At 45.8% G+C, this 26,721-nt stretch overlaps 2 protein-coding genes, 1 long non-coding RNA gene and 1 pseudogene across 6 annotated transcripts; 2 read left to right on the forward strand and 2 right to left on the reverse strand.

Moving 5' to 3' along the window:
• The first annotated feature begins 5,418 nt into the window (after positions 1-5,418).
• LOC125747035 (Y-box-binding protein 1-like) lies at positions 5,419-11,514 on the forward strand. Of its 2 annotated transcripts, none has more exons than XM_049021714.1 (8): positions 5,419-5,727; positions 7,847-7,910; positions 8,088-8,121; positions 8,214-8,303; positions 8,702-9,025; positions 9,135-9,232; positions 10,721-10,968; positions 11,191-11,514. In XM_049021714.1, exons 1-7 carry the CDS (start codon positions 5,604-5,606, stop codon positions 10,935-10,937), a joined length of 951 nt encoding a protein of 316 aa, XP_048877671.1. In that variant the 5' UTR covers positions 5,419-5,603; the 3' UTR covers positions 10,938-10,968; positions 11,191-11,514. The 2 variants fall into 2 exon arrangements, with proteins under 2 accessions (XP_048877671.1, XP_048877670.1); XM_049021713.1 differs by having other exon boundaries at positions 5,420-5,727; positions 10,703-10,968.
• LOC125747034 (rho guanine nucleotide exchange factor 16-like) lies at positions 11,505-22,136 on the reverse strand. Its single transcript, XM_049021712.1, has 14 exons — positions 21,051-22,136; positions 20,216-20,267; positions 19,590-19,756; positions 17,894-17,950; positions 17,314-17,474; positions 15,921-16,073; positions 14,915-15,044; positions 14,730-14,804; positions 14,399-14,491; positions 14,163-14,314; positions 12,919-13,104; positions 12,662-12,732; positions 12,145-12,246; positions 11,505-12,057 (listed from the first exon to the last, which is right to left on the reverse strand). The coding sequence occupies exons 1-14, from the start codon at positions 21,579-21,581 to the stop codon at positions 11,918-11,920; spliced, it is 2,070 nt and encodes a 689-aa protein (XP_048877669.1). The 5' UTR covers positions 21,582-22,136; the 3' UTR covers positions 11,505-11,917.
• LOC125747037 (uncharacterized) lies at positions 21,537-26,408 on the forward strand. Of its 3 annotated transcripts, none has more exons than XR_007399161.1 (4): positions 22,607-22,739; positions 24,707-24,845; positions 25,207-25,317; positions 26,306-26,408. It is a non-coding gene; the product is annotated as an uncharacterized LOC125747037 (long non-coding RNA). The 3 variants fall into 3 exon arrangements; XR_007399159.1 differs by lacking the exon at positions 22,607-22,739 and adding an exon at positions 22,991-23,068; XR_007399160.1 differs by lacking the exons at positions 22,607-22,739; positions 26,306-26,408 and adding an exon at positions 21,537-21,669 and having other exon boundaries at positions 25,207-26,210.
• LOC125747036 (espin-like) lies at positions 24,677-26,263 on the reverse strand (annotated as a pseudogene).
• Positions 26,409-26,721: the final 313 nt, after the last annotated feature.

The raw sequence follows: 26,721 nt of genomic DNA on the forward strand, positions 1-26,721 counted from the left end.
TAGACAAAGCAGGAAGTGTTTTGGGTGAGGTGGGAGGCCTTCGGGGTCTGTGTCAAAAGTGTCCCTTTGTGTGGATTGCAGTGGTCAGCCGTTAATAACAGGCACTTTTTGCAAACAGCCAGCGCTCTGAAATAGCTCCGTCAGGTCATTAGCATGACAAAGGGAAGGGGGGAGGCTGTGACTGTGAAGTGCTGTGGGGGGGGTGTGGGGGTCAAACCGGGCAAGGCCCAGGAAGCGTGAATGGGTCTTTTCATCTAGAGATGGTGTCAGGCCAGGAGAGCCCAGAGGAGGAGGAACCCAGAAGGGCAGGGAGTCAAACTGGCAAGGCTCACGTACAGTAACGTAGACTGAATATATGGGTGGGGGGCATATCTGCCCCGGATGTTTCCCCTTTCCCCTTACGTAACTGATTGTTCTGAGCCGTTAATCACTTTTAATTTCTCTAGCTTTTAATATGCACTGACACTTAAAACACTACCCTAAAGGCACACTGAGGTAAGGACTTGTCATCCTGTCACATCTTCCCAGCTGGGGACCCCCATCCCACATACCAATCCACAAAGAAAACCTCCTTTTCTCTTTTTTTTCTATTATATTATTAACAAGGCCATTTTACCCAGAGCATTAGCACACATTGCCAAAATATTTTTTTAATGTTTATAAATGTGCCCATTCGTTCAGCATGATTTTGCATTACTATTTCCTCTGAAATTATTTTTCAGAATACAACAGCGGGTTGGTTACTCGCAAATCAGAGTTAGTACAGCCTCCCCCCTAAAGTGAGGGTAAGTTATCTTGTGGTACCTCTGCCCTTTCATTTTACTAGTAGGTGAACCCGCATTAATATTGCCCTCTACCTTTTCTGGTCTGCCTTCACACCCCTTTCTCCTTAATCTTCAACAGCACCGGATGTCACTGTATGAGCCATCCCACCTGTCCGTCATGCTCCTCCTGTGTATCCACGCAATGGGAAATGAGAAAGCTCACACCTGATCAATTTGAACAGGGGTACATTCCAGGGCTTGGAAGCGGAAACACCTGGCCGAGAGGCTTCACGCCTATATATGGGCGGCCTAGTGGCGGGTATTCACTGATTGTACATTCCATCAGTGAGAGCAGAGTGTGAAAGCTGAATTAGCAGGGCAATGGCACAGCTGTACATAAAATATTGCAACCCACACACAGGGGCATCAGAAGCATTTTGAATGTGGGGGGACACACTGGCGTAAAACTAATATTGTATATTAAATGTGGGGAGTCCAAACGAATAATTATGAAATGTAAGGGGGACACGTCCCCCTCAGATTTAGTGGAGGCGACGCCATGTCCACACATTATAATGGGAGACATATTAGAGTTCAAAAGAGGACAAATTGTTCCTGTGCGTCTTGCTGGTGCATCCATGACCAAGACGGCAAGTCTTTGTGGTGTATCGAGAGCCACGGTATCCAGGGTAATGTCAGCCTCCCAGCAAGAATGATAGACCACATCCAACAGGAGTAAATGTAGATGGAAGAGGAAGCTGAAATGGATGTCTGGGCACTAACCCGGATTGTATCCAAAAAACCCCATAAAACCACAGCTGCTTCCAGTATTACATGCACACCTCGACTCTCCTGTTTCCACCATAACTGTTCATCAGGAGCTCCACAGGGCCAATATTCATGGTCAGGATACTATAGCCAAACCTTTGGTCACTCGTGCCAGAGCTAAACGTTGGTTTCAGTGGTGCCAGCAGCACAAATCTTGGGCTGTGGACAATGTGAAACATGTGTTCCTCTCTAATGAGTCCATCTTCACTGTCTTTCCCACATCCGGGAGAGTTACAGTGTGGAGAAGCCCCAAACAGACTACCAAACCATTCTGGAGAACAATGTTCACCCAGAGATTCAAACATTGTACCCTGAAGGTGGTGTCATGTATCAGGATGATAATGCACCAATACACACACCAGGATGGGTGACAGAGTAGTTTGATGACCATGAATGTGAAGTTGAACATCTCCCATGGCCTGCACAGTCACCAGATCTGAATATGATTGAACCATTTTGCGTTTTTTTAGAGGAGCGAGTCAGGCAACCTTTTCCTCCACCAGCATCCCCTAGTGACCTGGCCACTGTTCTGCAAGAGTTCTGACCAAAGTGCAGGACTTGTATCTATCATTCCCAAGACAAATTGATGCTGTATTGGTTGCAAAAGGAGGTCCTTTACAATATTAATAAATTATTGTGCTCTAAAATCAGGTGTTTCAGTTTCATTTTCCAACCTCTGTAATCTGGTAATATTTAACAGTAATATATAAATCTACATTAGAAAATAATTTTACTTCCTCTTCCAACCACATACAAGTGTATATCTAGGTTGTAGGGGAAATCTGAAATATTTATTTGAAAATAAGAAACATTGTGTTTTAATCTGTAGGATTTTATTTACAGATTATGTTGCTGCTGAACTTTTAAGAAAACTAATATACAGTGCTCATTGAAGGTCTAAGGACTCCTGCTTAATTCAGTAATTAAATTTAACCATGCAAAATTATTGGTTGTATCACAAAATCAGTACTTTATTCATTTGTTTGCAAAAAATAAATATCACATTAAAAATAGCCAGTAGTTTTAAGCAAAACCTTCAAGTAGTAATAAATTGAGCCCCAAATTGTAGATCTAAATGAGTTGTTCACAGTTAAAAGTGTCATTGACAAGCAGACTTTTTGAGTGTGTTTAATTAATAACACTTTTGCCATGACATAAAACACCAAACATTTGTGTTTAGTGTCCCTTTAGGAGCCAATGAGTACAATTGCAATTAATAGCAAAATAGCAAGAACAGAACTTAATACAAAGGATATATCCGTTGGAAGATACAGCTGTGGAAAAAATTGAGACCACTACATTTAATTGAAATCTGCATTTTTTAATTCTGGTTTAATCTTGGTTCCGCTGGCGGGAGGCTACACTGTGAGGCAGGCTGCTTCCAGACTCAAAGTTTCTAACACAGCAGTACACAAGAATAAGGTGAAGCAGGAAACATTGGCAATGACCAAAAACCAGCCATGTAGAGGGCAGAAGAAACTTTCTAATACCAGAAATGATCTTTAATTTATCAAACATCATGAATCGAATGATGACATCGAGTGACCTTCAATAGGAATGGGAAACATTAAGTGCAGGTGTAAAGTGCACTGCTAGGACAGTTCGTATCAGGCTGCTAGAAGCAGGACTGAAGTCCCATAAAGCAAGGAAGAAGCCCTTCATTAATGAGAAGCAGGGAGGAGCCAGGCTGGAGGTTGCAAAAAATGTATATTTCATACAAGCACATACCCATACATTGAGAAATATGGGAAACTGAAAATGCTGTGGTCTCTTAATTTTTTCCAGAGCTGTATGTGCAGATATGTTAAATATTGCCTGTCACTGGACTTTTTTAATGAAACCAATAAATTTGCTATTTTTTTTACAGAGTAAACCAAGCGTGCCAAGACTTTCTGCGAGTGCTGTAGCTACCAGGTAACTTGTTGGGTCTTATGACTGTAAGAGCCTGGAAGGGAAAGTGGCATCATTGTAAAGTGTCTGTCATACACTCAAGGCCATCGTCCCTTATATGTGTGCGTGTTTGTGTGTGTGTGTGTGTGTGTGTGGGGGGGATAGTTGTCTGAATAGGCTCATTAAAAAGGCAGAGTCAGTGGTAGGGCAGTCCCTGTACATGAGGACGGCAAAACTCACCACCATTAAAAACAATGACTCTCATGCTATCAGTGGTCTTGGAGCACCGTAAGGCAGCAGATAATGCCACTATGGTGCACCAAGGTGCATTCCTGGGGCCCCTTCCAGCCAACTGCCGCCACCCATACCTTAAGCCTCCCGCTCCCAGTGATCTGACCTTGAATGGGTTACATTTTTAATTCAATTTCATCATGTTTACCATTGTAAAGTGCAGCTAGAATTTCTCACTGGGATCAACAAAGTGCATTTTAATATATTTCTATTTGTTACATTGTATCATCGTTCTTGAGTAATTCTCTGTTTATTGTATATGCACACGTTTACCCCCAGGAGACCACATGATGCCATAGAGTATGTGGATATAAATTTATTATTAGAGCAGTGATTTCTGATTCTGGAGAAGGACAAAAAAACTTGCCTCTGTGGCAATTGTAATGATTTACTGTAATAAATAGCACGTAGATGATGAAGGGTCTTTTTTGTGAGCGTTACCACGAATGGCGGTGACATGATGTGCTGAAGGGAGGTGGTCAATATTTTGCATTTAGTGTGGCAAAACTGAAGGTGAAGTTAAGTACCATTAAAACAGTGGAAAGCATGACCTCAAACATCCCCCTGAATCAGTTACCCTAGTCGGACCTTTAAATTCTTCTAGACCACAATCTCAGACACTCCAAAGGAATGAGAACATCCTGACCACCACACAGTCCGCATGACTACAGGGTATGGAAGCACGTTGGTGAGATTATCATCGACCCCTCCCTCCCAGAGCACCACCTGTTCCCTTGACTCACTTCTGGAAAGTGTCACAGGTCCAATAAAACCAGAACCAACTAGCATTTCAGCAGCCTGTCTTCCAGAGCAGTCCTCATAGTGAAAAAGGGACCGTATGACTGACTCCTGTCTGGACTACATGTATTACTCAAATACAAAGCTTATATTATGGCAACATGTAATAGTTATTCTGATGAATTGATGTGTGGCTTCAGTCATGTAAATTGTTTTTATGTTTAAGAAGACCAGCCAAGACAAATTCCATGTAGATGGAACACTAGGCATGAACTTACGCACTATCTGATCCCGATTCCAAGAAACCCACTGTGAAATCATTTAATGATAAATAACCCCTTGACCTACATATCCCCTAACCTTAGCTGAACCCAAACTATAACGATAGCACGTCATGTAATGAAGCGTCATTTAAAACAATTAGTGAGACTGATGTTTGAAATTAATGTTGATCTTCGCCTTGAGATGTAACATGAGAACTCAATTAATTGCCCATACTGCTTTAGGTACTTCTTGTGTATAATGCATGAAAACGTTTTTCGTATATAAAGCACAACAGCCGGCGGATTCGTTCCTTAAGAGTTTACCCCCCGCATTGTGGTTATATATATATATATATATATATTTTTTTTTTTTCTTTTTCATTTTGCCTGCGATTAACACATCAGCAATCTTATCACCAGATAATAAAAATGATAAAATTTCTACTGAATTTCTGCTGGGAGGGACTTGCTATAGAAACTTGTAAAATGAGCCCAATTGCAAAAAAGACAACCTTCTTTGGGCAGCGCTTCGACCGATTTTGACCAATAGAGATCGTGAAGGGCGGACACGAGTATTAACGGACAAGCAAATTGGCCAATCATATGTGGAAATGGGAGTGTAGCTCTTTGGGAATATTGCACGATATCGACGCTCGATCCGTCCAGTTCGATCGGCAACGGGAGCGGAGAAAGAGAAGCTGAGAGCCCGAAAGGCAGCAGCCCCACCACCGCCGGCCCAGGTTACCATCTAGCACCGGGAAAAAACACCAAAACACTAGAAGGCCACCGCCGGCACAAAGAAGTTAATACCAACAGCCAGGAGACCACCATGAGCAGCGAGGCCGAGACGCAGCAGCAGCCGCAACAGCAGCCGCAGCCGCCTCAGCCTGCCGAAGCGGAGAGCCCCTCCAGTCCGGCGGCCACAGCTACCGCGGGGGAAAAGAAGGTCATCGGTGGGTATGCCGGAATGGTTTCGTTTATGTGCCTTTATTGATTGTTTTTCTTATTATTTCAAAAGTTTCCCAAACTACACGTTAGTTACCACGCGCAGTTGAGCTGCCTCCCCCAGCTCTTTCACTCCCAATCGCTTGATGGACTTGATCTGTCAAACTCTTTGTGTAAGAGGAGCCGTGGAGGTGCTGGTGAGGAGCGAGAGGGGAGTAAGGCGACGCTTTCGACGCGGAGCGTAGGGCGAGCTGGCGGCCAGGTGACAATCGGCTTCCACCTGGGCTCCGAATTCCATCGGATCGCTCCTCCGGTTCTGTAACGGAAATTGACCACGGCGGCGGCTCGAGGCAGGGCGCGAGAGCGAGGGTGGAGCGCCGCGGCGGTCCCTTATCGGTCCCCGGCGGCGTGCGCGCCGTCCGCTGTTAGGCTAGGAAAGGAATGGGGGGTGACTAACGTGATAAACACGCGAGCCCGGCCTTGCTTTCGGACGACCCGATTCACATCCGACGCGCAGCCGCCCCCCGTTTTAAATCGCCAACTATCGCTGCTGTATGGCCAATCGTTTAATTTTCAACACTTCTGTAAGTGTTGCTGGTTTTGCTGTATGTACGTGCGTTTAAAAAAGTTGGCCCGACTTCGGCCAGTTGAGGGGGGGGGGCGACTCGAACTGGTCAGCCGACTATTCCGTTCTGGCCGGCAGCGATGGCCGACTAACCAGCGGCGCCGCTTTAGCCGGCCATACGGTGTCTCTGTAAAGGAATTCGCCCCCCCAATTTAAAGCCGGAGCGGGTGTTGATTGTATTATTTTTCCTTGTTAATAAACTGGAACTGAGGGAAGGAAAGGAACCTGAAGCTAGGAAAGCTTGGACGGACATGGAATCCAAAATGTCTGCCGCGGTGCTCGGCTCCCCATTGTCTCGCCGGCGCGGTACGGCGTTGTTATAATTCAGCCCGTTCAGACGCCTCCGCGGACTGGGTGTAACCACCGGCTGGGCTGGGTTCGGCCCGGGTTTTTTTTAACACGTGAGAGCCCCGCTTGTCGTTTGAACGGCCCATCCGCGTTATAGGCGTTCATGTGGCCCGGGCCGAGACACCGAGCCCTCTGGGCACTTGGTGAACAAGCACCGTAGAGCCGGTGGCCGCGGTATCGTCTCCTCGCAGCACCGCATTAGGCATCGTGGTCTTTTGTTATCGTGGTGTGGCGGTTCCCCAAACGTGCTCACGTGTCAAAACTGCACCGGTAGCCTTTTGCGTTCCACTACTGGCAGGCGAACCACGTGTGCGGTGAGACACTTCCTTGATCGCCGCACGGATTCCCGTAAAGCAGTCGCAGGCCATGGCCGACCCCCACGCTGGCCTCACATAGCCTCGTACACGTGTAATCGCACGCAGTACACGTACGGCGGATGGGTGTCTCTACGGCCTCTGGGCGATCGTGCCCACCGGTCTGCGCCGTGCGGCCTGTGTCCGCCTGCCGTGTGGCGCAAACGGGTTTTTACATCAGAATCTAAAAAAAGCACCGCGGGCCGGAGGTTAAATATAGCGACGGCCCGGATAGTTTTCCGGCCCTTGTACGTTCTTGTGAAGTCGCGGAACATTTCCTTCTGAAACTATTATGTGCCTGTAATCATCGATTCCAAACGAGTTGTATCAATTATTAAATTCTTTGTGAGCAGAGTGTTTATCCCGTTTTGTCGCATTAAATAAACGTTAATTAAAAGTAAGTATCTGCTTGGTATTGTTTTTTGGGTAACAGGGGTTTTCGGGCATCTAACTAATCAGAGCAGTATTTTTAGTTTTATAACTAGTTTCACGTTTTATGCAATCGATTTGGTAAAATCCTGTCCACGAAAAGTAAGTAAATCACTGTAGCAGATGGCTGAAGCTGGAATGTAATCTGGGTCCTGTATTTTCTATTTCATTGCATTTAAAACGACTGTGTTTGCATTGCATTTCAGTTTTCTATATAACTGAAGAATTTCACGATCATTTAATACAATTTGGTCGAAATTCAATTTGAAATGAATCTGCTTTGCCACTGAATGTTTCTGTCCAATTTGTTAGTCGAGGTTTGCTGTATGTTTGTGTGTATGCACACTCAAAAGCATTTTATTTTTTTTTCAGCAACAAAAGTCTTGGGGACGGTCAAGTGGTTTAATGTGAGGAACGGTTACGGTTTCATCAACAGGTGAGGAAGCCCTGCTTCTTTAGGCTCTGGGGGTGTTATTCTCCCTCTACCCCAGTTAGTCAGCCTTGTTTCTCTTTCATGTTATTTGTTGAACATATACTCCAGACAGTTCATCACCTGATTACCTGTAATCTCAAATATCAATGTCAGATTTAACTCTGTTTTTTTTCATGTTAGGAATGACACAAAAGAAGATGTCTTTGTACACCAGGTATGCCTCTGTGCTGTGTGTTTTTAAACCTACTATTTCGCGTGTCTTTCCTTGACATGTGAAATGAAGTAACTTGTTTTCCCACCAAACAGACTGCGATTAAGAAAAACAACCCCAGAAAGTACCTTCGCAGTGTCGGAGACGGAGAAACTGTTGAGTTCGATGTAGTGGAAGGGGAGAAGGTAATGGCCACCAGTCTCTGTTTGGGCTTCTCTTGGGGGTCTTGGCGAATGGCTTGACAGTGGTTACAGGGTTACAAGGTACATGAGCTGCAGTTAAGGCCCATGCACAGTGATCTGTGCTTTTTTCCTTCTACTGATTGCTTAGACATCTGCTTCTGCCTTACGCCTGGATGTTTTGGCTCTGCTGCCCGCTGGTGTGTTTAACACTACAGGTCACTGCCTGGGGGGGGGTGGGGGTAGGGGTAGGCACGTCACCTAATAAAAACGTGAAAAATGTGGTTGTGGGTGTTTTGAGTATTGATCTGTGTCAGCATGAAATGAAGCTTGGTCTCTTGGTGCCGTGTCCTCTTGCTGTTGAGACGTACTCTGCTCTGAAACGCTGCCGTCCCGCCATGCAGGGTGCAGAAGCCGCCAACGTCACCGGCCCGGGAGGTGTCCCTGTCCAGGGCAGTAAATACGCTGCGGACAGGAACCGCTACAGGAGGTACCCACGTCGCCGGGGCCCCCCACGTGGCGACTACCAGCAGGGCTACCACAGTGACGGGGAGGGAGAGGGCCATGAGAAGAGGGAGGGAGTGGAGAATGCCCCAGACGGGGACTTGCAGTCCCAGGAGCGCAGGCCTAACTTCCCCCCCAGGCGTCGCTACCCCCCATACTTCGTCCGTCGACGCTATGGCCGACGGCCACCTTACACCAATGCTCCCCGTGGGGAGGTGACAGAGGTATGGACTTCCTGCTTGTGGCCTCACTAGAAATGATTTTCTGTTTATATGGGCAAATGGCAAATTTTGTATGCAAAAAAGTAAAGGTTTGTGTGTCTGTGTTATGCAGGTAGGTGAAGGAGATGAAAACCAGGCCAGGCCTGACCAGGGAAACAAACCCATAAGGCAGAACTACTACAGAGGCTTCCGGCCAAGGTTCACTGCCAGGTTTGCATTCTGCTCTTGGGCAAGAGGCTGTAGTAACAAGCTTTGGGGGGTGGGGGCATTGTAAAGTTATCTTAATCTGAAACTGGCAACTGAAGTTCAGTTGTCCTGCTGAGAACCAACATGATGTAATGATCCTTGGTACCACAGCTCTAGGCAGAATAGGTGACACCTGCTTTGTGCTGGTGTTTGAATGCAATTTGTACCTAAATTTCTGCCTGAGACACTCATTCAGCAGTGGACAGATCACTAGTTCTTCGCTTTGAGCAGTTTGCACATCTAAACCGCAGTTTTCATTGTGTAGAGGCTAGGAATGGAAAGCCGTCAGACCAGCTGAGTTAGATTCTTTAACGAAGGTATGTAACCTTCTGTTTAATGTTTTTCTTAGAGACTTAAGCTGCTTTAAATTTCATTGTCCCTTGTCTTAAGAATGCATGAGTTTAATGATGCTTTGTTGGAACTAGTGAGTAGCGTAGGTGAAGTTCTGTATGCATTTTTCCTGACTCTGAAGTCTGTTCCAGGTGATTGTCAGACTTGAATTGGTCCAAAGACACACTTTGCGCACCAGAGTACACTTGATATAATAATTCATATTTTTAGCTTCTGTAAGTGAACGCCAGTTAGCTCCATCTTGCCTCATCATATAGTGTATATTTTTCAAGGACCCCCAAAGTAACGTATATTGGAATAAATTAGTCTCAGAAATGAAATGTTAAAAGGCTGGGCATAATGGAAGAGGTCTGCCAGAATCAAGATGCATCATGTAGTAACACAGTTGTGATGTCTTCTATGTAATAAACTGTAAACACGACTAAGAACAGCACTACTGCTGTCCAATCGTGATGAAGTTGTTCTTGCCAGATGATTAATGTTGCTGAGTAAATGTTTGCTGTTATCTGGCTGCTTGTACCAAAGCTGTCAGCACTAGATGCAGAGTATTAAAATATAGATGCGTTAAGGCTGGTAATTAGCATTTAAGATGCCTGAGGTTATAATTTAGTGGTTACCTGGGAAAAGATTCCAGATATGAAAACTGTTGGAATTCCTACCGGCAGCTGCGGGTCTGTTTGAAATTGTTAGGTTGGCTGAATCAGTTATGATCCATTTCTTCTTCAGTTCTGTTGCGTTAAATGGATTTAGAGTCATTGCATGGTTAGGACCCCCACTGCTGACCACCAAAACAGATTTGTCTACTGCTGTAATTAGTGGAAACCTTTTAAATTCACTGATTCAAATTTTGAACTTTGTCCCAAAAGAGAATAAGTTGATTTTAATTGGCTGTTAAATGTATGTGCCCCATTGGGACAATATGTTTTAGTGGAAAAATACCATGTGGCTTACAGTATCTTTTCAGCTGTGGGCCTCTTGGGGTAATAGGGTCATTACACGCAGGGTTCTGTTTGTGGGGGGTGCACATAGTTGGACAGTAATGCATTGTGGGTAACTGCACCCTCCGGTCCTCGTGGTGACCAGGGGTGCTACCCGTCCCAGACCTCCCCGAGACGGCATCAACGAGGACGACAAGGAGAACCAGGGTGACGGAGCTAAGACCCAGGATCCAGGTCAGCGCCGGTACCGCCGCAACTTCAACTATCGCCGCAGACGCCCACAAACCACAAAGCCTCAAGAAGGCAAGGAGAACAAAGCCGCCGAGATGCCAGCGGAGAAGCCGCCCGCTCCCCAGGCCGAGCAGGGCGGGGCTGAGTAAAGACCGGAGTACCATCTGTACCATCTACCGGGTAGGAGCCACATCGGTCCCCAGGCTGTCTGCATATGTGGTCCTGGTGCGTTCATGACGGCACATAGCCGTACCATATCCTGCTGGATGGTCTTCACAGTATTGAATGGTGTCCCATATCACGCATGCAAAGAGCCTCGGCATTTACACGTCATAAGTCAAGCCGCAGTTGGACACGGCTACAAGGAGAATGGCGTCCTGATTGGTTCTTTTTCTTTTACAGTCATGTCAACATGAAGAAACAACGACACGAGCAATAAGACCCAGATTTGACTTGACGATCCTGAAAGCTTGCGCCATGTTCGACCAGATGACCACCTATCGCCTGCTCACCTATGCAGCCGTTTTCCCATTTTATGACCGCTTCAAATGAATTTTATTGGGGGAAATGACACGTTTTTGTAAAATTGGTTTTCTTTTTACACCAAATCGTTTTTAAAGCAGTTATTTGATATCTGGTCAATTTGACATTTTTAAATGAAGTTTTTATGTACACAACATGAATTTTAAAAAGCAAGCTCAAATAAAAGTCAAATACAAAGTTTAACTGTTTTATTGCAAGAGTTCATTCCGTTGACACTGTCCTGACACCCTAGTACTACATTTTGTACTTAGGGCCTTTACAACGGAGGCACCCAGGTTTAACCATTAAAATTATTTAGAACAACCCCATTGGCCCTGAGCTTTAAAAAGATGGAAGTTAACGTGTATATGCGCAATAGTCCTGTCTCTTACAGCAGTGTGTAAAGCATTCAGAACAGCCCTAGGCACTGTCCCTCAGTTATTTTGAAAACATCCTGGACATTCAGAACATAGTCTGCTCATGTCTCAATCTCTCATGCCTACAGGTGCTTTTTGCATGCTAAAAACATGCAGTTGCGTAATGCTGTACCAACGTAAGGACAAAAGTGTGGAGGGATGGGGGAGGGGTTACATATTCCCCACCCTCTTCAGACATTGGTCTCCTTCCGCAGCCGCTCCATTCGGCGCAAGTTGTTGGCCACAGCTGCACGGTTGGTGATCGCTGTGACACAGCTGGCTGGGAACCAGCCTCGCTCACCATCGCGCATTCTCTCACCGCGGTACCAGTCTGGGAGAGATGAACTTGTATGTTACCGTGGCACATAGGGTGGAAGCATGGTGGCAAACTAACTGGAATTTAGCTATCCTTTCTTACCGCCTCGGGCCTGCAGCATGACGACAACCTCTGCTTGCTGCAGTCCCAGCTCGTCCGACTCCCTGGGAAGATAAGCCTTCGTCACCTCATACTGGGGCAGGTCTGGAACCAGAAAGAGTTTACTGGTCTTCGATGTGTTCTTTGGTGACTCATTCACAACCAAGGTCGCTGAATATTAACCAAGCATCGGCAAGGAAGCAGTGAATTCATTCCTTGTTTGACAACTCATCAATACAACTAAAAAGTCACAGCTATGTTGACGAACATCAAATGGCATGAGAATGCTAAAATGGTACGTTAAAGTACATTTCTTTTTAAATCCAGATTTCATTACAGGAATAAGAGACTGTACAACGAACTTTAGTCACACTTATGCAAACTCTAAACAAAGCCCCCCGGTGAAATTTGTCTGTCATCTGCCATCCATTCAACACATTTTACGTAATAACAGGACTAAGCATATTAAGTGGGTGGAGCCTTGACTGCTTCAGGGTATCCTGGACAGTGTTGAACTCACCCTCTTTGTTTGGCACACCGTCTGTGTTTTTGTTGTGTTGCAGAGCAGCCACCCATCGATCACGATCCAACCTGACAGCAGGACAGAAACAAAATGCCTTTTAAGGGCCAGATATGAGCTGGCAGCAGCAATTCGCCAGCGTTTAAGGGTGATTTAGTCTAGCTGCTACTGACAGTTTTTTTTAAGAGAAGAGCCACCAGCAGAGGGAGCCAAGACGTCATTTATGCTGATGCGGAAACAACAGCAGGTGGACTCACAGAGACTCAGCCGCTAACAGCATCTGCTCCTCACGTCCCTCACTGTTCTTCTTCATCAGGATCTTGAGGGGGTAGGGGCTGGAGCCGCCCTGCTTCAGCGAAGGTGAGCTCTGCCCTTCCCACTGCGCCGCTTCCACCTCCAGGTTCTCCAGCATAGCATAGTCCATCACCACATAGGTCTCCTCACTGGAACACAAGGCACACGCATGTGAGCGCTCCGAGGCGGTGTGCCCATCTGACCTCAACCTCCTCTCTGATTATTCTAAAGGAAGCAGGGCAACCGAGGTTATAAATCAAGCAGGACTGCAGCCATCACCAGAAGACACAATGTCTTTCAAAAGTTTTAGTCAGAAAAGATGCAAACTTTACAAACTGAGGCAGGTTACGGCATCAGGGAAATCTAGCCTCTGTGGCTCATGGTACAGTACCCATTTGTCCTAACGACCTTGTCATCCCGACTCGGAATGCAGACACAAATACGTGACGTACATTAGGATCCATATTTCAAGATGAAGATGAAGTTCTAAGGCACACAACTGTGTGTGTGTGCGTGTGAGAGAAGGATTGCTCAGAAGCAACTTGATGCTGCAGAACACCAGTATTTTCTTCAATGAATAACAACCACATTCCATTTTGCACTTTGGGTTCTTTCATAGTTAAAACACTGTCACACCAACCATGTCGATATCACGTCAAGCATCAGTTGGAGAGTGGTCCGAACAGGGAAATACCACAATCTGTGGACAAGGTGTGGGGGCGGTTAAGACTTGTTGATGTGAGATATGAATGAAGGCTATCCTACCCGTCGTGGGTACACTGTTGATGGATAGTGGTTTTTCCCTTCTCAGATTACTCTCGATAGAAACTCACCAAGGCCAACTGTGAGCACAACACAAGCCTTGCTGTTTTGGAGCTGCTCTGACGCAGTCGTCTGACCATAATGATTTGACTGTTGTCAGACTCCCTCGGATCTTTATCCCTGTCCATTTCTTCTGCATTCAACATGTCAGCTATGAGTACTGAATGCTACCATACCTTCTGATATATCCCAGACCTTGACCTGCATCAATTTTATGAATGGGTCAATATTACCCACTTAATGTCATAATGTTGGTCATAATGTTTTGCTTCATAGGTATATGCTGCTTTGATATAACACCAAAGAGCATCGGAGGCTATCCAGGTACTACACGAAAGAAAAAGCGACCATCAGACCCTCCGCAGACACAGCCAGCAACTCCCACCTCTTCTTCCTGGTGACGATAAGCACATCATTGAACAGGAATAGGTAGTAGCTCTTTGTGCTGAAGGCTTTCCAGATGCTGACATCCAAAAAACACGTGGCCACCTCGCCCCGCTTCAGCAGCCAGCGGGACACGGAGATGAGTGGAAAAGGCTGTGGAGACACACATGCACACATTCCCGTCACACTGAAGCTAAACCTGACCCCAGATCCAGGATCACTGGTGCATGCCAGCACCTTGATCTTGCCAAAGTCCAGCTGGCGTTGGATCGTGTACATCTGCTCAGTCCTCTCCATGGTCCGAGCCCCGTCGTTGCATTTCTTTACCAGCTGAAAACAAAGCAGGACCAGTGAGGGACGAGGGATGAGATCACTGGTGATACCTGTACTCACTGCCTCATTAATTGCAGTGAACAGACCATGAACTGAAAGTGAGCAGTGCTATATGGTTAAACAAAATTGCACAATCCCAGGATCATCAGTTCTGTCAATCACAGTGAACGGGATTACTCTGGGATGATTCTTGCCAGAGCTATGGTGGAACTGAAAGCATTTGTAAACGGGATACCTTACTGATGGCCTTCAATGCCCACTCAGCAGCAAAGTACTCAGCCGTGTCCTTCGGTGTTTTCTGCCAGATGGTCTGCAGAGAGAGAGAGTGAAGGTGCCATCGTTCAGGCGAGCACTAGGCCTGGTCTAGGAGAGTGCGCATGGGCGGCAGAGAGGGCTGGGAAACGCGCGTGGCAGACTTACATCCATGAGCAGCGGGAGCCTGGTCACCCTCTGCATGGGCAGGATGAGGAAGGAGAGCATGGGAAGTCCTCCACATTCCGGCTTCATCTCGATCTGCTTCAGCACCTCCTTAAAAGGGCCACTGGTGGACCTATAGGCACAGTCATACAGACAGACTCATCAATACACACAGTCACGCACAAACACATAAATACACAGATGGACATGCATGGTCACAAACACGTAGATACATATTCAAGTGCGTAAGCACGTATATACACGGACACGCCCACAAACACATAAGTACAAACAGACATGCACACAAACAGTCACATGGACACATGCAAACACACAGATACACAGACACGCGTGCAAACGTACAGACACACAAGCAAACACATACATATGATACAAAATCTTAACCATCCATCCAACTGTAGAATTTTACCCTTTAACATCCAGCCCCTTTACTTTTTATAGTTTCCAATTTAGATTTTTTTTCCCCTTTCCCTCTGCATGACTTATTCTGACCATGATTACTATGCATTATGCGCTGTGTTCTCACAATAAAAATACTTTTAAAACAATACATCTTATTTTTCAATGCAATACTTGTTACTATATAATAATTATCCTGAAATACAACCTAAAAACACGCATCAATTTTACAACCACTTTAGCAAGGTAGGAACACACTCCCACAGTACTGACACAAATCCATATAAACCACAAGGGCAGTGCAGAGAGTGTATGTGAATTCATACACAGAGCCACAGTAAGAATCACACCCACGACCTGAAGGTGTGAGGTCACCATAACGGCTCATAAAAGAACATACAAACGTGCTGCATGTTTAAAGAAAATATATATGCTGGGAAGGGCTAAATTCCTCCGTATGTCTGTGTTGCGCAGAAAGGCCCCAAACTGAAAGTAAATCCACAGTTACTGGAAATCATTCGTGTCCAAACAGGCAGAGAAGTGCACAGACAACTGTAGCTTGGGCCTGATCCCAGGCTGTGGCACTCACAGCAGCTTCTGGAGCGCCCTCTGCTGGAAAATTTCGTTGGCACAGTAGTTGATGTAAGGCTGGAAGTGGTTTGCGGCATGGTCGTGTATGATGTCGCTGATGTCACGGATCAAAGGGTTCTCGCGGTGCCGTCTCTCCAGGTCATCAAAAAACCTGAAAAGTTTGCCGGATTGGACAGGGTCTGTCATGTCTTTCACTTGAACTCTAACTGCACATGACCATTATTTATTTTATGATTCAATTCATAAAAATTTATATTCATTATTTATGTGAAATTTCTGTTTTATATTTTTTGGTAAAATATATATTTTTTTATCTTCATAATGCACCATGGGGGACCTGTGTGGAACCACATTTCAATACACTGTATACCGTGTGTATAGTTGTACTGACAATAAACTAATCTTAAATCTTGAATGTATGGGGGAGCACTCTCCAAACCCCATTAACCCCTGAGGCGTGATACATGCCCTGTCCAGGCCTGCTTTTAGTACAGACATCTAGTGCGAACTGAGGAGGAGGAGGCTGGGTGTGCCTTCAGTTAATGAGCCACGTCAATGCCTTATCCACAAACAGATCCATTAGAGAACCATTTGTGTTCACATAGCTTCAACTGTGCTCTTATAGTGCACAGAAAGATCGGCTCCCCCTGTAGGATTGGAGGATCACATATAATGAGAGCTTGATTGATCCTGGTCAGGCCGGTATGAGAGGATCCTGACGCCAACAACTTCACTCCTTATCTGTGTCTCTTGGCATGAAATGAATGCTTTCGATTAATCGGGACGTGGTCCATCACATTCTAGACAAAAACTCCTCCACGGATTAGCAGGACAAAACATTCCTGCCTTGCCAGATCAGGAAAAATATCGGGCCTCGGATGGCAGGGAAGCCCAACAGGTTACCACATGCAGGACCATAAAGTGGGGGGAGATTTCTAAATTGACCCCCACCCCCACCCCAGAGTCTGCCTGCAAAACCAGTCTGACAGGCATGTTGTGACCCATCACTGCATGTTACCTGACTCTCTGACAGGACTGGGTTCCAAGATTTCATACACCCCTTCACCTCCATACACTAAAACTACATGCAAGTCATTGGCTTTAGGAAAGAGTGAGACTGGGGAGCGATTCAGGTCTACGTGTTTTTGCCTGCATCTGTCTATTTTAGCAGTTTCTTCCTAAAGGGATAATCATGCTACAATTGACAAACTTTCAGCAGCAAAACAAAACAATATCATCATACCAGTAGACATTCGAGGAATGAACCTCAACAAGAACCTCATGAAGAAGAATCAACAAGAACATCTAAAACCTGGACGTTCAAAAAAACGGTCCTTCCCCATTCTTTCCTACAGAACCATGTTCCCGAACGTCCCAGCCTCACCACTCACCGGTGACTTGCAGCCTGGATGTCTAAGATGTTCGAAAAGAGATGGTGATGCTCCGTCGCTGTCATGGTGTCATGCAGGTCCTTGCTGGTCCTGAAGTGACGTACCAGGATGTTCAGGCTGTGCAGGTATGAGTATTCGGATGTGATGATTTCAAAGATGGCCTGCCAACACATCAGCGTGTCAGAGGGCTGTCACAGAGAGTGTCAAACAACGAACTCCGATCATCCTAACATCTTCCATAACCGCTTCTCCAGATTGGAGACAACGCCAAGGAGAATAGGGCACACAGCAAGAGAGACACCCTGTATAGGATGCCAGACTGCTTCAGGGCAAACAGACACTAGGGGTAATTTAGATAAAGCAATTCAACCAGTCACATGCTTGTAGAAAGTGAGAGGAGTCCTGTGCTTGGGTAGGACATGGACAATCCAGCACAAAGAAATGGGGTTAAAATAAATAAATAAATAAATAAATCAAACCCACAATCCCCAGGGTGTGAGTTGACAGTGCCAAGCAATTTTGGTCATTTTTTCCACCATTATTGCAGTTTAACAGAAAAAGCAAACGTTCCCCCACTCACCTCCTGTCGCTTCCTCTCTGATGCTGATATATTCTGGAGAATACCGGTTTCTTTCACCTAAAAGACACACATCCTATTTTACCACCGCAGTTTGGATTTCACCACTTGTACAGTTTAGGGCAGAGCAGCCAGGCCACAGTAAGCATTTCCTCTTTCCCTCTGCATCCCATCTTCTCTTCGGTCTCATTCTGTGCCCCCTCTAGGCATTTGCTCATTGGTAGCGACAGTCCACACTGCCTTACGCACTGAATAACCTGACAGATTACCCACCCAGTCTGATTCGGTTCAGCTTCTTGGTATCTGAGAACAGGTTCTGCCTGTTTCTGTTGCCTTTTCAGACAGATCTGTTTTCAGGTTCCTGTCTCACCCTCTTGGCCTCTCATTTGCCCAGGATGACTGCTAGCACTTGGGTTACATGCATCTCGGAGACCTGAGATGGAGGGCAGCGCGGGGGCTGCGGCCTAACGCACGACAGAAGGCGTTCCGGATTCAAGAGCACAACAGAAGACATGACCGAAGCCCAACTGGGCCAGATTACTCAATGGTGAAAGGAGAGGCCTCTGGCCTACGAGTCGCGATCTGTCAAACCCTATCCGCCCAATTCCAGAATGATTCACAAACATCAATGTAAAGGAATTGTGTAACTTACTATATAACTGCAAAGACATTCCGATACACATGAATTTACAGGCTATTAATTCCCAAAAGGTACTGGCAGGCAAGCGTATTGACTGGAGACAAAAGGAAAAACCGTCCCAAGAACCTTCAGATTAAACTTCTTCCTCTGTCTAGAAAGTTTTCACAGAAAAGGATTTTTCTTACTCTTTTTGCCCATCTATGCCTTGTCTCTTTCTTTCAAAGATCGCATTGAAATTATGCATTTAAACACATTGATCTTTCAACATTCTATTGGTCAAAGTCGCCTTCAATTCACTCATACAAACCTGCGAAAAACCCACGAACCTAGGTACCAAAATAAAGCGTGAAAGTACTTCTGGAGAATCATAGCAAAACCCACTGGGGAAACGAAGGTGAAAACTTAAACTTAATGACGTGAATTTTTTACATATTTATTTGGTAGGAGAATAAAACATTGTGACTTATTAAATCTAACTTGGGCCCATTTCCGATTTTTACCTGCCTATTCCCATACTATACAGAGTGAACTACAATCTCCAAACAACACCAAATGTATTTTGGAATTTTAACCAAGAACCACTTCCTGAATAGTAATTTAACTCAGGCAATGGGTGTGACACTTAGAGAAATAATCCAAAGAGGATGGAGAAGTTAGACTAGAGTGGATCACTAGTCTTCAACTGTGTCCAGCAGGCTTCAGCCTGACCAAATAAATATAGGCAAGTTATTCGACTTGCATGACAAATGTAGCGGCCCTTTTCACTACGGAGATGGCTGCTGGCTTTAAGAACACCAATGCCACATATGGTGCTTTTCCACTGCCGCCAAGAACCGGGCCGTACCCGACCCATACTGCAAACTGGCTCTTTTTTCCCCACTGTATAGTATGCAAGCCATACCCAGCCTGTAACTGTGCTGCTTACTAGCAAGGTCAAAAGCTTGAGCAGGCCAAGTTGCACCACCATCTGACAGTATACAGCTGGATATCAGTGCTTTGGTGATGCTGCCTGGACTCAGTGTGGAACCTTGGGCGGCGGCATCCCAATCACTCGCTCACCTGTGGCAGTTGGCCCCAGGTAATATGGGCAGGCCTGTAGCTCTGGACCACGATGCTACGGTCTGGTTCTGGTGGCTCAGCCTGCGCATCATCAAGCAACTCGTCGTCGGCACTCTGATTGTTGGAGGTCAGGCCTCGTTCTCGGATCTCCTGGTACAGCCGGGGTTCTGGGTGCATAGACAACACATCACCCCCAGGGGGCACTCCACCCTTGGTTTCCTCAGACTCGATATCGCTCTTAAAAGTACCACGACCAAATCGTTAGGCCTACTACACACAGCTCAGTAGCCCCATTAAATACATTTTATCAATAACATGAAATTTTAGATTTAAAAGACCAACTGAATAATTACTGAGAGTCCTCTGACCAACTATTTTATGGAAGGCCAAATGAAATCAACAAAATCGCCAGTTAGGAAAAAAATTAGCATACAGAGTGTCCCTGTGGAATGAACACACACACAAAATTATGTGGAGCTTTCATTTTGATTTCCATTAATCAGCTCCTAAAGCTAGAGGGCAATAAAACTTAAAGCCTTCAAATACAAAAGTAGGAGAGGTTATTTGTTTTGTGATCATTTGTCTTCAGGTTTTATTAGAGCCTTTGGCTGAGCTTGTACACTCACCATCTTTGAAAGAACTCCTGATTTTCTGGTTCCTTTTCCATCCAATGGTCCTCTGCAACAAACAGGAGCAGAAGGGGATTAGCAGATGCAGAGCAACAAATATGGCAGCATCCCAAGAGAAACAGCTCCTATCCAAATGCCTTCCACAGACACCAAAAAGCAGGATCTCCACTACTGCTGGCTAATTACATTCCACATCCACCAGAAGCTGTGATGTGGTTGGAGATGAATCTGTCATGCTCTGAAGCTCTGGAATGATGTTTGGATTCATATTTGGGAACTTCTATTTTGTGCAGACAAAAAAAACGTACAGATGCTCCTCACTTTATAATGGTTCGACTTCACGATGGCACGACACCGAGTCACAATGAGTAGTCAACATTTAATTCTGATCTGGTCCCGCTAGCGATATGCCGTACAAAACTTTCTGCTGATGCCAGCCACACTTCCAGTTTAAATAGCGATCACAAGTGTAAAGATCTCATACACCGATTAACAACGTATGGGATGGTGTTTATATATATATATATATATATATATATATATATTAAAAAAATACTTATTCGGTGACAGTATTCAATTAATTATCATATCAAATTCATATTTGAAGTAATGTAATTTCCACTTACGATGAGTTCATCAGAACGTAACCCTATCGGGGAGCAACGAGCTTTAGGCCTTGTAAAAAAAATGCGAGTATTATATATCCCAGCGCAGACCAGTCACTGGATCGTGTTAGGAAGTACTTAGTATCGCTCACAGTTTACAAATTCCCATGGGTCCAACAGCAGCTCCCACCTGGGAAGTCCCCCTTTGGAGGACAAGCACTACTTGCCTTGCTGCGTTGCGGTCCGCGCCGTGGCGGCTCCTTAGTGGGGGGGTTCAGGGCGAGGGCATCCAGGTCAGCGGGCGTCTGTCCACCGGTAAGGAAGTCCACGGCGGCCCGGTACGACTTGTTTCTGCGGTTCCGGTTCAGCGAGCCGCCATCGCCCTCGCTGTCGTAGTCCTCCCACGACAGCTGCAGGCCAGGGACTGACGGTCGCTTGTCTTTCTGTCCACCGAGAGAAGCAGGGAGGGTGACTACGGTAGTGTGGTGGCGAGCCTTGGGACGACTGGATACTGCTAGATTTCGTGGGATGATCTGCTCTTTCCCAATTTTCTGAGCCGCCTTGCTCTGGGTGCTAAGCACCACTCCCCTCCGACTCAGCTCGTCCCGGGCATCTGCCGGGTGGGGAAGGTCCTCCAGAGAGCCTCCGAGGTTCGAGTGACCATCCAGCTGCAAAGCAGACATCCGATGCTCCAGCGTTGCGGACCTCGGCTCCCCCATCAGTCTGGAGCGAGCTCCGTCCAGCTGTCTGTTCGACATGTACCTGGGAAATGACCCGTCCGAACGTGGCCGTCAATACGGTGACAGCACCGGCTTCCACCAGCGCATCACCCCTGTGGGGATCAAGGTGGGCTGCAGAACTTTGTCTGGAGACAAAAACAAAAGCAGCAAAGGGTTAAAATCCACTCTGAGCAGCTGCTTATCTGTAGGCCAGGGCAAGCCGGTGAACCCCCACAGTCAACTTTGTGTCCGCAAACGTTAAAAAATCTGAAATTTCGTCTCACAAACAATATCCTGATCGCCTCTAAAAAAAAAGCAGCCGGCTGACGTCCAACATATATAAAGTATTAAAGCTGGGAATATTATTTGCGTGTGTCACATTACATTTAACTGAAGAGGGCTTCCCTCCCTTAAACTGGGCAGGAGAAGTCCAACCCGAAGCCTCGACATATAACTAAAGCATAAATATAATATAGTAATACGGCGACCAGGTTTATCCCATTAAAAACTTTGCGACTTGGTTTTATTCGTTACGGGACAAGCACTGATTAGCAGATTACAATCTTAACGACACGTTACTTTTGGCAGGGTGTCTATGACCTATACAGCACAACATAGGAATACAACCGTAAAAGAAATAAATCACCGACGTCACCTGGAATATATGTAAAGAGATACGCCGAGCTCAACATTTACACATACCGAAGCCGTAAGACGTGTTAAAACTGCTCTATCACATTAAACCGTAAAACGTGCCCTTATACACCTTCGTTTTGAGTCAAATCAGCATATAGAATAACGTATTGAAAGCCTGTCAACTTGTTCCGAACCAAAGCAGCTCGGACGAAAACGCTGTTTTTTAAACAACTGGTCAGAAACAAGCTGCCGTGCTGCTTAGAAAGTTTAGCAGGGAAGCGTCAGCTGGTCCCATCGTAGGGAACACGGCTTTCCGAAAGCAGCCCGCAAATTACGCGAAGACTTAATGACTCAGTACCTCGTTCCGACAGTGGAAAAAAACCCTTGGATAAGCGAGCCAGAATTATTTTTTTTTTAAAAAAAAAGAAAAATAAAGAAAAGGTATGAAGGCGGAGGTGAGGAGGGATTCCCGGGCTCCGAATCGCCGATGCGCCCTCCCAGTTCCCTGCTCCCCTCCCACCAGTCCGCCCAGACCTCCAGTTTCCGACGCGTCGCACGCAGGTGTGCGGCTCACCTCAGCGGTACCGAACCGGGGTTCTAGCCACTAGCGACCGAAACACTGTATTACAAATCGATGGCAATAAATTGCAATGAACTTACCTTCAAACTTTTAAAGCCAGAAACACATATGCGTGAGGCGGCCGAAGCGACAGCACTGCGATAACATCCGGCATCACTGACATGACATTTCGCAGGGCCGACGCGCCGCCTGCTGTTTAAAGCTAACTGTCAATCCAGGGGGGCGTGAAACGGACTTTCGCATGGAAACGGGCAAACACAGGCAGGAGCTGTTGGCAGTGATTCACACGGCGTTTAATTCGCAGTTACAGGTGAAATGTATATATTGCTTTATTAACATAAACATATGGGACGTACGTACAAAAACTTGGACACGTTGATGGTAACAGTGCATTACGGGAAAAGAATCAGCGGCACACAGTGACTCACTGGTGCCGCCACAGGGGACTACTCTCACCTACTGTGGCAGAAATTAAGACAGGGCTGTCTAATCTTATCCGCAAAGCACCGGTGTGTACACTGGTTTTAGTTGCAACTCCCTAATTAGAATACTAATTAGAGGACTGATTGGCTGAAGAGGTTAACCCAAAAACCTGCAAACACACTGGCCCTTTGCGGATTACAAGGAGATCACTGTGCAGTTTCTGTAGGTTGGCGGCACATGATTAACATATTTTGAGCTTTGAGTAGGATATGGCTGTTTCTCAACCATGAACCCATGAATCATGCATAAGAAACCCTATATTCATCCTCCTCCTGTTTTTGTTTTGCACATTACGTAATAATGCTTTGTTTTGTTGTTACACAGAACAGGCATCTGATTAAATTCACTCAAAGGGTTCTTAGTACCGGGATTTGATCCCTGCGCTGATCATTCTTATTCTTCCAGCACATATATGACCTTTATGTGCAAATAAGTACACTTAGGCTACTTATTTCACATACTGCTTATGCATCCTAACACAGACCACACGTGACCGTCCGCATAAACGGAACATTCTTGGTTGAAGCTCATCGCTAATTAAAGACTTCAGCAGAGATCGGGACAGAGAAACACAGACTGTGTAAGCCTAGTTCTAGAATTAACATCAAAAAGGACACATTTTCAAACTCTCCACTTATTACATGTACTAGTACAACTTAAGCCTTAATGAAGTCATCACTGCCTTTTCTGTGATATTTTCACACCCCAGGCAAACTGGATTGCATTAAAATGTATGACATGCTCCTGTACTTGAAAATTAAACCCAGACATATAACACAGATCCTATGTGCTCAGGGACGGATTACGGACCGGGCCAGCGGGGCCGCTGCCCAGGGGCCCTTGGGGTGCAGGGGGCCCATGGGGCCCCTAGCCCAAAACAATTTGCAACGCTTATCAACAATGTATTTTCGTTTGTCTATTTTAGAGGGCCTACATTCTTTGATCCTCTGCCTACAAGGGCCCCTGACCCTATAGGGAGGGCGTTTGGCTGCCAAGGGCCCTTGAATTGTGGTGGTTGTGGTGGTGGTGATGGGCCCTCGCGAACGTTTTGCCCAGGGGCCCACACAACCCATAATCCGTCCCTGTGTGCTCAAAGGTAATAGAATACTGATTTCCTTCTATGGTCTGTTAGATCATGCAGTTTTGAGTTCGAGACTCTCTCTCCAAAATGTGTTTACTGGTGATGTCCTGAACCTGGTTCTGATCATATCTGCCACCTTAGCCACAGGGCATATGGGCCCTACCTCAGGGTTCACTTAATCACACAAGTGTGAGGCTGGGTGGGCAGGGCAGAGGAGGATAACTCAGTAACACTGAAGAAATAAGTAATGCTATGATGGCTGTTCAGTTATTCCAGGGTGCGTCGCTTGAACGTGGGCGTCTCTGACACCGTCACCCTTCGCAGAGGGATGTGGGCTGGACAGGAATAAGGAGACTACTGCTTTGCTGGGTCTCATTTCTTCAGGATGACCTGCCGTTGCCATGGAGCCAGCTTGGTCTCGTCGTAGCCCAAGTACCGGAGCCTCTGCAGCGTTGCCTTTTCCTCGCGCTCCTTCTTCGCCCTCTGTCGCTCCTCTTCTTTCCTGTGCGCCAATCAGAGAAAGGTGGGTTTGTTTTATAATTGACCACCAGATGGCAACATTGTTACAATTTTTTTTCAGTCTTTTGAATGAGAGACATTTCATAAGGACAATAAGAGATTTTGATGGCAACGTTTACTGAATTTACCATTTGTTATTCAATAATATTCTTAGAATACAAGGTGGGCCACAAAGAAATTCTTACCGCTTTAGCTCCCTTCCCAACCCAGAAATGGTAAAGAGAAAAAGAAAAAATTTATTTTTAGAAAATGACAAGTGCAGAGAAGCATGAAATCTGTTTTTGAAAGGAGTCCAAAAATCTACTGTGACAGCAGGGAACAAGAGCTCAAGCACCCCTGGCTTCCACTTACTTCTCATTGTTTAGCTTCTTCTTCAGGATGTCCCGCCTCCAACCTGGCATGCTGGCCAATCGCGTCTGCTCATCTTCATCCTGCCAATCAGGGAGATGTCAGACACTCTTCACGGAAAGTCGCCGGTGTGGAAACGTAACTGATGTTCACACACGACACTGACAGATAACTAGGACTTAGCCTTTGTGTACCATACATACATCAAACTGGAAACAATTCATAAAACTATTAAAAGACACACTTCTTCCTTTGATACAGAGAGCAAGCCATTCATTCAGGCACCTCAGACATCTTGCATTCTGAACAAATGCTCAGGACATTCATCTACCTGGTCATTCCATTGTACCTTACAGAGCTAACTATAACGAGAGGAGTTTCCAATACTAATTAAAAATGTTTAACGAATGTGAACATGTAACAAAAACAAGGGCAGTGTCAGTTCCTGCCACATCCTTTCATGTGCAAATTTGTGTCTAAGGTGAACATGTCAGAGTGAGTCTACACACCCGTACATAATGGAAAATGGATGCAAGGCATGAAAATGTGCCTACAGCTGATTCAGCCTAATGTGGCCATTTTAACTGGGCTTCACACCACCTAAAGTAGGGATGTCTAACTCCAGTCCTGGGGGGCCGGAGCCCTGCACATTTTTGGGTTTCCCCTCATTTAACACACCCGATTCAACTCCTTGTGCTAATTATCACACAGCTCTTGAGCTGAATCATTCATGGTGGAACAGGGATAGAACTAAGCTACACAGGACTCCGGCCCCCCAGGCCTGGAGTTTGACACCCCTGACCTAGAGTAAACACAACCCCTCACTCAAGATCCAGATCATAAGCATATGCTCCAAGTACAAGGCCAGTAAAACCACATGGACTGATAAGTCATTCAGGTGCACTGATGCCAGTATCCAGAACTGTGAATTTCTTCACCAAAGGGAGCAAATTATAAAGATGTACTGAAAAAAGTTGACAATGTCATCAAACTCACCTTGCATACTAAGCAGGACATTCTTGCCACCACTCTTGTGTGCGTTTCTGTATGATGGCTGTAGTTTTAAGCCCCCGGGGCCAGTCCGTTACTCAGTGCTATTTCTGTTTCATTTTTCAGCAAATCGCATGGAATGTTCCAAGTACACGACTGAAAGAAACGTTTCTCTGCGGCATGATGTACCAGCAAAAATGGTAGTAAACATAACTTGCAAAAAAAATTATATTGCCTGTGGTGTTAATTCCCCCCCCCCCCCCCACACACACACACACACACACACACAAAGTAATTAGAGAGTCACCAGGGATGGACCTTACAGAACATACTCATCTTTCCAACATATCAAATTTCACACATTGAGTCTTTTTGTCACCAGCAGTTCTGCCCCCACAGTAAACCAATACAGGGCTTTCAATTTTAATGGTTCCCCATTAAGTTCACCATGAGTCCTGGTGGGTTTAAGAAACCAACTGACAAAAAAAAAAAAAAAAACTACCGCTGACTGAAATGGCCTATTTACGGGCAGGCAGGGAGCA

The sequence above is a fragment of the Brienomyrus brachyistius genome, chromosome 8 (assembly GCF_023856365.1).
Source record: "Brienomyrus brachyistius isolate T26 chromosome 8, BBRACH_0.4, whole genome shotgun sequence".
Taxonomy (NCBI): domain Eukaryota; kingdom Metazoa; phylum Chordata; class Actinopteri; order Osteoglossiformes; family Mormyridae; genus Brienomyrus; species Brienomyrus brachyistius.